Below are 11,785 nucleotides of genomic sequence, written 5' to 3' on the forward strand. Positions count from 1 at the left end.
ATCCCCTGCATCTGTGAGGATGCCTGTAGACGTCATGGGGATGGGGTGGGCTGGCAGCTAGTGGACAAGGCCCTGCAGAGCAGCATCCGTCTCCCAGATCTCTCCAATACCTTTCCTTCTCCCTCTTTGTGCTTGGTCTTTCCCTGAAGCGCAATGTCCCTGCTCTCAGGCAGGACCAGGGGATAGCAGGTCATGGAAAATAGCGGGTACTTCTCCTAACGCCATCCCCATGACCCTCTCTCTTTCTGCCTTTCTCCCAGGCTGGCTGAAGGACAGAAAGGACTGAAAGTGGAGAACAAAGCCTTCTTCTCCAGACTGACTTTCTTCAATGTCTCTGAGCAGGACTACGGCAACTACACCTGCGTAGCCTCCAACCAGCTAGGAAACACCAATGCCAGCATGATCCTCTACGGTGAGTAGCACCAAGAGAGCCGGCCAGGGCATGGCTTATTGGTGAGACTGCTGATGTATGAGACATGGGAAGGGTCTCCCTTGTCTTTTGGGGTCAATGTGCATTTGCTGATGGCCCTTCCTGCTCCAGCATGTGGTTTGGAGGCTGTGGCAAGCCCAGGTGAAGTGTGACAGCCTCCAAGCCTACCTCCTGACTCAGCCTACCCTATGTCTGCCACTGCTCTGAGGTGTTTGACACCATGTTCAGGGTCCACTGTTAGGACTTCGCTGCAGGTTTCCATCGTCTGACTCTGATGAATACCTAGGAGAGTCTCAGTTTTAAGACATCCTGCTGTGTTGATTGGTGGGAGGGCGCTCAGGGTCGTCGTGGCAAACCTGCTGGACCCCACACCGTAGGCTGCCGTGTGGTCCATCCATGCCTGCCTGAGAATAAAGAGCCCGCGTGGCTTTGCCACCTTCCAGGTCACTTTTTCTGCTCCTGCCAAGGAAATACAGTCTTAGTGATGGTGCCAGAGGGAGATGGGGAAGTGCAGAGGGTGGGGAGTAGAAGCGGACCCTCATCTAAGGGCTGTTTTCTCTGGATGCTGGGGCTGTGATGAGAGGGATGCATCCATCTGACATCGCTTATGGCTGGGAAGGGCTGTAATTGCTTGAGGTGCTTATCAAGCCCTTCAGGCAGTGGCAGAACCGGAGCAGGGAGCTGTGCTCCTCAGATCCCTCTCACGGCCACTGAGAGCCAGAGATGGATGGCAGACTTCATCCCTGGCCACTGCCGTGGGGCTATTTCCCTGCCAGGGATATGGGGTGGGCAGTCCTCACTCCTGAACCACACAGGAGAAGCAGGACTTGGGGACTTCAGTCTTCTCCTGACATCACTCCAACGTTGTCCTCGCCCATCCTCCCCCCAGCAGTCCCAGCCTGTGGCAAGCAGTGACCATGGGTGACATTAACACCGGCCTGTGATAAGCAAACCGTGGAGTGGTGCAGAGGTTGGAATTAATCACTGCTAAGAGAGTTTGATGGAAGGCACCGACTTCCTACAGCCTCGAGCCCTCCTGGTATTACAAACCCTTTCCTAGTATTTATAAAGGATTTAATTAAACCCACAGAGACCGTGCAAGAGACCCCCTCTTCCGCGGTAGAGATGGGGCTGGAGCACAGCAGGGTCCCAGTGGGTCCAAACACGAGGGCTTGGCCAGCTTGTAGGCGTGTGATTGTTGCGAGAAGTGGAAAGCAAGAAAAAGGAAGGAAGAATTGTGGGGTAGGAGGAAGGGCATCCCTGGAAATCCGCCCTCTTTGCCGCAGTCCTCCTGCGTATCTTTGCAGAAGGCAATGCCCGTCTTGTGTCTTCCTTTTGTCACCATTATATGTGTGGGCAGCTTTTCTGGTTCAGTGTGAGTGGATGCAGTTCTCAGCTTGATGGGGGCTTGGTAGGCGTTTGTGTGGTGATCATCACCCTTTTCTAATGGCCATGCAAGGTGTTGTGTCCCTCTCAACCCCCTGAAGCAGCACAGCCTTTTTTACCCGTTGGATAGTTTTGTTCTCCATGGGAGTGGCGGTGATGTGTGGGCAACCAGCTGCCATCATCCATCGTGCTGGGCATCACCCGTGCTGGTGTTTGTGCAAAGTCATAATTAATGTGTTGGTTTGTCATTTTTCTCTTCCATCGTTTTCTTCCCTGGTTAAGGAATAAGTGAGCAGCGTGCACCGGGCGAGTTGCAGGGCTCTGTGCCATGAAACGCTGCGTCCTTGGCTGTTCTGCCTTGTCTTCTCCTTGCCTCTTGTCATCGCATGGCCAGAGGGGTAGAAAAGCTTTCCTGTCCCCAAGCTCACCGAGATAGCGTCAGGTTGGTTAGCACCTCGTCCAGCAAAGTGTTGAGAACCTGCGAAGTGATGTCTCCTTCTCCCCATCCTCGGGAAGGGGATGGATGTGGGAGCTCAGGCCAGGGACACGTTTGTCTGGAGAGAGCAGAGGATGCCAGCCTACTCCTGTTGGCATCAGCACTGGGTTCCCCTGAGCTTCAGCAGAGTTCATCCCTTCTTGGATGCTCAGCTCCATGACCACTGCTCCCTGTAGAACTAACCTTGGGTGTTAATGAGCTTAAGGACCATTTGTTTCCCCAAAAGTCTGTGCTGTAAGTGATGAACATTAGAGTCTTTACCTGCCTGTTAAGCAGTCATTAGCGTTGCCTAGGAACTATCTCAGCTCTCTTCCCTTCCAGGACTCCCGGTTATTGGTGACTCCAATAATACCTTTTTCAGGGAGATGGACACCTCTGTTGGAAGGGGTCCAGAGGAGACTACCAAGATGATCCCAGGGCTGGAGCACCTCTGCTGTGAGGGCAAGCTGAGAGAGTTGGCGTTGTTCAGCCTGAGAAGACTGGGGAAACCTTAGAGTGGTCCCCCTAAATGGGACCTACAGGAAGGCTGGGGAGGGACTTTTTACAAGGGCATGTAGTGATAGGACAAGGGGGAACGGCTTTAAATTGGAAGGGGAAGATTTAGATTAGACATCAGGAAGAAATTCCTCACGATGGGGAGGCCCTGGCCCAGGTTGCCCAGAGCAGCGGTGGCTGCCCCATCCCTGGAGGGGTTCAAGGCCAGGTTGGATGGGGTTTGGAGCATCCTCATCCAGTGGGAGGTGTCCTTGCCCATGGCAGGAACTAGATGGGCTTTAAGGTCCCTTCCAACCCAAATAGTTCTATGATTCTCTGGAACCACAGAGCCACCCCAGCCGGGGTTCACCCTTGGTGGACCAGAACAGCCGTACCAAGCAGTCAGCACAGCCTGGTCTACGTGTAGGTCCTTAGCCTCGATGTTTTAGGCTTCCTATGGCTTTATGGAGTTAAAATCTCACATAGTGTGCAGGTGCAGCTTGGCTGAAAAGCCCCCCCAGGAGTAAAGATGCTTCTTTGTGCTGATGGCTTTGTGAGACCTGTCAGCTATTTGGTTTTTAACCCATGAGTGGTATTTTCTATGGCTTGTGCCGTGACAGCAGCGTTGGGCGAGATGCAGTGCCCCGCAAAATCTAAGCCTATTTTTATGATCCCTTTTAGCTTTGTCAGTCTGGTTGTGACTCCCACCGGGGAATGGAACTGGATTATTTTGACCACCCATCATTTTCAGAAAGCCACATTGATTTAATGATCCTTTCAGTCTTTATTAATTGAGTCTCCGTAGGGGGTGAAGGTTCCCCAGGCCACCCTTAACCCACTGTGGACCCGAGGGGACCGTGACACGTGAAGGTCTCCTCACGCGGGGCTCTCTGGCACTGCCAAGAACACCCCCTCCAGTTAGCAGCAAGGAAAGTGGCTTCATGTGCTGTTATCAAGCGTCAGAGGGCTGAGCTCTCTGGTCCCTAAGCAACCGATGCCTGTGGTCCAGCAATTAATGTGTCTTTATTTATCGTAATGGAAGATAAGAAGGAAGTTGGATGTGATGACTGCGCTACCTGTGGCAGGAGAAATGACTTCATCTATAAGATTTTGGGGGACAATTTTGCGAGTATCCCCTTTTTCCTAAAGCTGAGTGAGTTTCGGAGTTCCCCTGCCTCCCCCAAACGCAGGTTCAATCCCTGCGGGTACCGTGACGTGAGCCTTTCCAGGGCCGTGTGACAGAGGCTAATGTAGCATAGATCTTTTAATCCTTTCTTTAATCTAATTTTTCAGGGAGGTCAACTGGTGCTTTATTTAACACGTAGCACTTGTTATTACAGTCCTGCTGCCTCATTCAGCAGCTCATTTGGTGCTGTCTGTGATGTGATGGAGTGCTCAGTAGAACCACATCGTTTGCTTGAGATGAGGAAAAGAAAAGCCCTCCAAGTTCTCAATCTGTTGTGCGGTTTGCGTTGTGTCCTGGAGGCTGTTGTCGGGTGATAGACTCACTTGGGATGTTGCAGGAATCCAACCCACTTGGGATGTGGCAGGGATCCAACCCGCTTGGGATGTTGCAGGGATCCAACCCACTTGGGATGTGGCAGGGATCCAACCCACTTGGGATGTTGCAGGGATCCAACCCATTTGGGATGCTGCAGGGATCCAACCCACTTGGGATGTGGCAGGGATCCAACCCATTGGGGATATTGCAGGAATCCAACCCTCTTGGGATGTGGCAGGGATCCAACCCTCTTGGGATGTGGCAGGGATCCAACCCACTTGGGATGTTGCAGGGATCCAACCCACTTGGGATGTGGCAGGGATCCAACCCATTTGGGATGTTGCAGGGATCCAACCCACTTGGGATGTTGCAGGGATCCAACCCACTTGGGATGTGGCAGGAGACAAACCCACTTGGGATGCTGCAGGGATCCAACCCATTTGGGATGCTGCAGGGATCCAACCCACTTGGGATGTTGCAGGAATCCAACCCTCTTGGGATGTGGCAGGGATCCAACCCTCTTGGGATGTTGCAGGGATCCAACCCACTTGGGATGTGGCAGGGATCCAACCCACTTGGGGATGTTGCAGGGATCCAACCCACTTGGGATGTGGCAGGGATACAACCCACTTGGGATGTGGCAGGGATCCAACCCACTTGGGATGTTACAAGGATCCAACCCATTTGGGATGTTGCAGGAGACAAACCCACTTGGGATGTTGCAGGGATCCAACCCACTTGGGATGTTGCAGGAATCCAACCCACTTGGGATGTGGCAGAACCTGTGCCAGAAGGCAACAGGAGAAGCATGGAGAAGACATGAACCCCCAGATTCCCTCCAATCCCAGCTCCTGTGCTTTGCTTTTTGGTCAAGGTGCAACCATGGACTTTACCAGGTCCCACCCAGGTTTGGGGTTCTGCACATGGCTCTTCTCAGCTCATGCCACAGTCTTCCTGGACAGGGGGACAATGGCCCCAGAGGAGCGGGGTGCGATTTGGGCAGCAGCATCCCATTTGCTACCCCATCACTTGTTTTCCCTGGCCCCGGGTCGAGGGCAGGCTGAGTGAAGCATCTTAAGCCTGCGTTTTCCATTGCTCTTTTGCCTTAACTTTCACTTGTTCTTTAATTTTTAGAAGAGACAACTACTGCTCTGACACCCTGGAAAGGTCAGTAATTCGGGGCCCCTGCAATGCCAGTGCTTCCCCCCTGCTCCACTTTCCCATGGGCCCCACCAGCTCCTGCCCCAAACGGGAGCCTCGGCACCCACCACCTCGACCTCCCACCCCACTGCTCCTGCTGGAATAGCAATGGATTAGGACTCTCTCGCTGTTGTCTAGCTGCCCTCCTGTCCTGCCTCCTCCCTGCCAGCCTATTGTGCCCGTCTGCTGGTGGTCCGTGTCCTCTGCATGCCCTGTCCCCATGTCGCAGTCCCCTGCTCCCGTGCTCCTTCTCTACCGCCGCTGCAAAAGCAGAGCTGATTCTGTGCTCTGCTTTTCCCGTGTTGCTGATGAAGTGGGTCTTGTGTTCAATCCTTCCTCCTCTAGGATGTATCTACTACCTTTTCTCGGGATGTGGTAGAGATGGAGAGGCATCTGACTCTCTTCCAGGCATTACTCATGGCCAGCTGGCTTGTTGTCATCTTGATTTTGGGGCTTCAGAGCCAGGTGCCTTCATTTGTGATGCATCCCTTGGGATGTCTTGTAGATGTCCAGAGGGCTATAGAGCCAATCACGCCTCCAGATCCATCCTTGCGCATGGCTTCTTGGCCATGCTAGGATTTGGAGCTGAGCAGGAAATGTTGTGTGTGAGGTGTCTGCGAGTGTGTTGGAAGCATTTTGTCAGCAGGAGAAGAAGTGGTTGATGGGTCAGGGTCAGGCTTTGAAGTGAGGGAATGTGTTCTGGGGTTCTGAAAGCGCAGTTATATAAGATTTGTGGGCAACCACTTTGGATGCCTTCCTGAGGTCTTTCCCCAGGGTGCATTCCTGAGGACTTTTCCTAGTCTAGCTTTCCCCTTGGCCAATTATTGCAGGTGTTTTGTTGAAAGGCATTGGATCAGGTACCCTCCACATCCTTTCCCATGGAGAGCTGTGTGTTCCTCACCCCCCATGGTCCCCAAAGGGAACTTTTCTTGGCATGGACGAGCTTGGCTCTTCTTGACAACCTTTCTCATCCCATCTTGTTCTTCTTGAGATGGTGCAGGTAGTATGGATAGTGTTGGGTAAAAACTATCATCTCAGTAGTGGAAACTTGGACAAATTTTGGAGGAGGGGCAAAGGATGTTGGAAGAGGTTGGTTGATGGGGATGGGCTTGGGACGGGGACTCCGGGCTGGAGTAGGACCATGAGAGGGCTGTGTCCAAAGACCAAGTTCAGTGAGGATGGGGGTGGCTGATGGCGATGGGTGGTGGATGGTGATGCCAGAGGAGCTCTCATGTGGGGCACCAACCTTGTGCAAGAGCACCAGGGCCCCAAATTGTGTGGGTTTATTGTTCTTGATGTTGTGTTTCATGGGTTTTGTTGGCTTTGTTAACCATGCAGGTGTATCTGTTCCTTCCCACAGGTCCCGGCGCGGTGCACGACGGGAACAACGGCGCGTGGCGGCGAGGCAGCTGCGCGTGGCTGCTGGCCCTCCCGCTCGCCCAGCTCGCCCGCCAGTTTTGACCCCAGAGCCGGCCCGCGGAGTAGCGGCGGCGATGACCACGGCCAGCGAGCGCAAGCAGAAAGGAGAGGAAGAAGGAGAAGAAGAAGAAGTGTTCACCGTTTCCGATAATAATCATATGAATTGAGAGAGTATCCGGCCAGGCCACCTGGGGAAGGGGGAGAGAGGAAAAACACGCAAAAAAAAAATGGGAATTTGGAAAGGAAAGAGGAAAACAAAACAAAAACAAATCCAAGGCTTCCTGCTGAAGATGCAATGCGACTGAGTCTTTTTCTTTTCCCCTTATTGTTTTCTTTTGGCTCTCACCCTTTTTCCCCTCCCCGGTTTCGCCGTTCTCTGCCACGGGCCAGCGCGGAGGATGGATGGGGACATCACGGCACTTTCCCAACCCCATCCCCTTCGCCGCCCCTGCCCACCCGCTCCCTCCCACGGGGACCCCTCTGTCTGGATGCACCGGTTTTCTTCTTTGCTGAGATTTCCCCGTCTTCTCATGGACTGTGCTGCCATTTGTGTTCCAGAATATATATATATATATATATATCTCCATGTATACATATATATATATATGTGTATAGGTATATAGATCTTCAACAGCTACCACCCCGCCACCAACGGAAAGGGAGGAAGGAGCCCGGCGTCGAGCCACACGCGTTCATCGTACCACCCGCGGACATCGTGAATGATAAGGGATTCTGAGTCATGGTTAATTTTATTAATTATATTTTCTGATACGAGCCTAGAACTCTTAGTTCCTAAAAAACAGAAATGCAAAAAAAAAAACAAAAAAAAAAAAAAAAAAGAGGAGGAAAAAAAATAAAGAAAAAAAAATAAAAAGCTGGAAAGGAGAAGGGGAGCAAGCGGAGAGAAGAAGTTGGTTTGCCGAGTGCCACAAACCCGAGGAGGCGACCGACCAAGAAGATGAATTGACACAGAGGAGGAGAAGGAGTCCTGCGGCAAAACTCCCCGAAAGCGGCCCAAAAAAGCGGTCGTCTGAACAGTTCCTGCCGAGGGCACGGGCGACGCTTGCCGTGCGTCGAGGCGGAGGGAGACGTTGAATCTTTTTATGGGATATATATATACAGTATATATAAATATACATATATATATATATAATTTCTTTTTGTTAGCGTTCTAGCCACGGTTCCCAGCAGGGTCCTTCCGCTGCCATTACTGCATGCTGTATATGGAGTTAGGTGTGTATCAACGAGACGAGGCGAGCGTCTCGGTCCATGCGTCCCCGAATCCCCTCACCTTTCCGCCCTCGGGTCGCCGGTGAGAAAGGCCCACGGGGGACCGGGGCCCCTCTCCATCACCTTTAGCCGCGTGGCCCCGGTCCTTTTGCGGCAGATTAAAGCAAACCGAGGGATAGAGGGAGATCTATATAGCTCAGTTTTATATTTTTATATATATATATATATATATGTATATGTGTGTGTGTGTGCCCGTGTGTGTGTGTGTATATATATATATATATAAAAACAAAGAAGAACTAAGGAAAAGAAGGCGAAGTGATTGGCTCCCAGCTGAGACGCAGAAATCAGTCGACACGCTGTACGTTTCGGCATGGGGGGGTCTCTCCTGCGGTCGGTTTTCCTCCTTCGGTTACCTTTCCTTCCCTGCGGCCAATGGCGAGGGGCACGCGGGGGGCGCGGGCGGGCGGGCGGCGAGGGGGCTCTCTCTGCCTATCCATTAAAACGATTGTTCCATGTGGCCGCTCCGTCTGGTTGTGGTGCTCATTGCCGCGGGGGCCACCCAACGCTCCATTTCCCCCCGCCCTGCGCCAACGGGGAGGGCTGCACAGGGGAGGGATGGTGGGTGGGAGCAACGTGGCAACGGGATGGGAGAGAGTTGGAGACGTCGCTTGGAGCTCACCAGCGAGCCTGACCTGCTGTCACAGGTAAGGATTTGGTGAGTAGGTGGGAGTGGGCACAGCTCTGCCCTGTTCCCCCCCATGCAGGATCCTTCCCAGCTCTTTGGGTCTCCAAAAGCTTTCCACGGAGCCCTGGTGGCCCAGCGTTGCAGGGGATGCTCGTGGAGCAGCCAAAGCAAGTCCCACGGCAAGGAGAGGGATGGCGAGGTGAGGTGGGATTGGGACACCGACTCCCCGTATGCAAAGCTGGCGTTTGGGTGTAGGCGCAACTTGCTGTCCATGCAGGAGGGTCATGTGTCACGTTTGACTTGTGTCTTGGGTTTTGCTGATGTGCAGAAGGTTACTTGGTGCATTTGGTCCTCAGCCTTGACCACGGCCTCCAGGGTTGCAGCTCCTTCAAGCCAACCATCACATTTTTGTAGGATAAGAAGCTGATTGATAGCAATTGCAGGACTCGTTTTGTTGAGCCTTTATTTTTTCACTTCTTGCCCCTCCAATGAGTTTGTGTAACCTGAGAGATGAGCACAGAGAACACGGAAGGAGCAAAAGGGATGCTCAGGACTTGCCTTGTGCAATGGGTTGAGTGATACCGGCACGAGGCAAGGAAATAGCCATGCTCAAAGGTTTCATTGTGCATCCCAAGTAAGGGACAGGGACTTTGGGGACAGGATGGCACGGAAGGAGGTGCCTGGTCAGCCCAGCCCAAGGGGTTGTGCTGGAGCCAACCCATGGTTTGTAGAGAAAGCGTTGCAGCCAGGTCTTATCTTTGGCAGCAGATGTACCTCTGCTTCTCCCAGGGGAAAAGATAGTGGAGGTCCTTGTGCAGGTCTTCAGACTCCCAAGCTGGGCTGGCTGTGGGAGAGCGAGTCTGGCAGGAGAAAGAGCGCCCAGATACTCCGGGGGGAGCATGGGAGGGATCCTACCTGGCACCTAAGGATGGATGTGGAGGTAACAAGGCTGCCTCCATCTGTAATGATGATATTTTTGGTCCTGTAGGTGAGACATCAAGGAGTGCCCACTGCCAGAGTTTGAAGGACAAAGAGCAAGTTAGAGAGAGAGGCTGCATGACAGATGCATTTCGGTATTATTTACATATGTACTGGTGTCTCTGAGTGGTGGGGAGGGATGGAAGTCATGCCTAAAGTACGCCCTTGAACGCTCTGGATGTAGCAGGTGAGGTCCTTGCCCTTAGGCACAGGTTGGGTTGTGCCAGTGGCCAAGGGAATGCTCCACCTCAACCCAGGAAGGGAGCCGGTGGGCACCCTGTGACCTGGCTCGTGGTGGAAAGCAGCTGTGTTGCTTCCCTGGCACTTGGTGATGGGATAAAGGGATGACACAGGGGAGGCGCTGGTGCTGTGAGCTGGGACATTTGGGTGGCTGTAGGCATTCTCTACTGTGGAAGTAGGTCCATGACCAAATACCCAGCAGAACCAGGCAATGTCAGATGGGGAGCCCAGAGAGAGTGGGGCTCCTCCTGGACCTCTGTCTTGGGGAGGCTGTTGGGTTTTGGGAAGCACTTACCTTCGGAATCGCTCAAGGGGGACAGCAGAGATGTCCTCCATGTGCGAAGACGGAGTAGCTTGGGGAGGTGCTGGGATGGAGCTGTTTGCTTAGCCACGTGCTGTCAGCAGCAAAGAGTTTGTTGTGGGGTTCAGGAGATAAACTCTTGGGACCAGGCTTTTCAGTCATGTCTCAGGGAAGGCAAAGGGAGGTCTGGTTCAGCCAAGGGGATCACTCAACGCAGATGACCCTCTGATGGGTCCAGCATTGTCCCATTGCTCCCCTGTGGTCGCCCCAGGTGCCCCCTCATCCTGGGACATATGGCTGAGAGACAACAGCCTTGGCATTTACCTTGGGGAAAAAGGAATTTTTATCCTCTCGGTGGCCACACAAGCTCCGCTGGTGGCATGCAGCAACGAGAGAACCAGGCATCCAACCAGGCAACACCCATCTGCTAGCTCACATCTGAGTTGGTCCTCAGGGTGTGGACACCAAAGTCTGGTAGCAGCCAACCCAGTGCTGGGGGAGCTCATGGAATATATTCTCCTGGTTGGCATCTCCTGGGGAATCCCAGTTTTGGGGGTGAGATTGTAGCTGTGCCAAAGAGAGGCTGAGGGTCATGGCTCCTTCTGTTCCCAGTCCTTCCTGTCTTTGTCCTTTGATGAAGACATTTTCTTCATGTCACGTGCCATCAGACTGCAGTAGGAGCTTAAAACCCCGGAGTCTGCAGAGGGTCCCGTGCACGAGGGTGGGTTTTGTTCTTGGAGCCAGCGTTGTTAGAAGATAGAGAAGATGCTGAGAATGGCTCAGTCACTTAAAGAAGGTCCCCAATCACACCATTTCTGCGGAGCCATAGGTTGAGCGATGAGAGCGAAGCTGGTCCTTACCCTGCAAGGGCTCTGCCAACAGGTAGGTGCTCATCAGCGGCCGGTGACAGAGGCAGGTGGGACCTGGAACCTATTGGTGGAGCCACAAGGTCGGTTCCTGGGGGAGGTGGGAGACAGGGTGAAGGATGGGCTTAATGGCAGCTTGCCCGCGATCAAGGAGCTCAAAGTGCTGCCGTCGCAGGGGTCAATTAAAAGAGGCTGAAACAAAGCATCAGGCAAGGCTACAGGAGCAACAGAGGTCACGGGAGACCTCGCTGGGGCGCGTGGGGTCCGCGAAGCAAAGCCCCGAAGGTACAAAGTTCGTCAAACTTTATTGATACACTGCACAATCACAACCATCTCTTATTCTTGCCGAATTAGAAAAGGTTACAACTACAATGTAACATGCACAAATCTCAGGTAGTATAGCCACCCTTGGAATACAATGATCGACGGAAACTCAAGACCGGCTGTCGCAGCCGTCAGCGAGAGAGAGAGAGAGACCAGGGAGCCGTGCTCCCCCCAACCCCGGGAGCCCGGCTGCCCGCTGAGCATCCCAACGTGGAGAGCAGCGGTCACGAAGGGGTTCCGCCACCCGGCTGA

At 53.2% G+C, this 11,785-nt stretch overlaps 1 protein-coding gene across 7 annotated transcripts in view; it reads left to right on the top strand.

Annotated features, from left to right (window-relative positions):
* Positions 1 to 7,614, top strand: part of LOC104066067 (protein CEPU-1) — a 418,198-nt gene extending 410,584 nt beyond the window's left edge. For 2 of the 7 annotated variants that reach the window (XM_054086959.1, XM_054086962.1), the window contains exons 7-9: positions 261 to 412; positions 5,422 to 5,454; positions 6,848 to 7,614. In XM_054086959.1, coding sequence (XP_053942934.1) covers positions 261 to 412; positions 5,422 to 5,454; positions 6,848 to 6,948 — 286 coding nt within the window. In that variant the 3' untranslated portion in view covers positions 6,949 to 7,614. The remainder of the gene's footprint in view (positions 1 to 260; positions 413 to 5,421; positions 5,455 to 6,847) is intronic. The other 5 variants (XM_054086964.1, XM_054086961.1, XM_054086963.1 and 2 more) reach the window with 5 other exon arrangements.
* The last annotated feature ends 4,171 nt before the right edge of the window (positions 7,615 to 11,785 follow it).

The sequence above is a fragment of the Cuculus canorus genome, chromosome 23, assembly GCF_017976375.1.
Source record: "Cuculus canorus isolate bCucCan1 chromosome 23, bCucCan1.pri, whole genome shotgun sequence".
Lineage (NCBI taxonomy): Eukaryota > Metazoa > Chordata > Aves > Cuculiformes > Cuculidae > Cuculus > Cuculus canorus.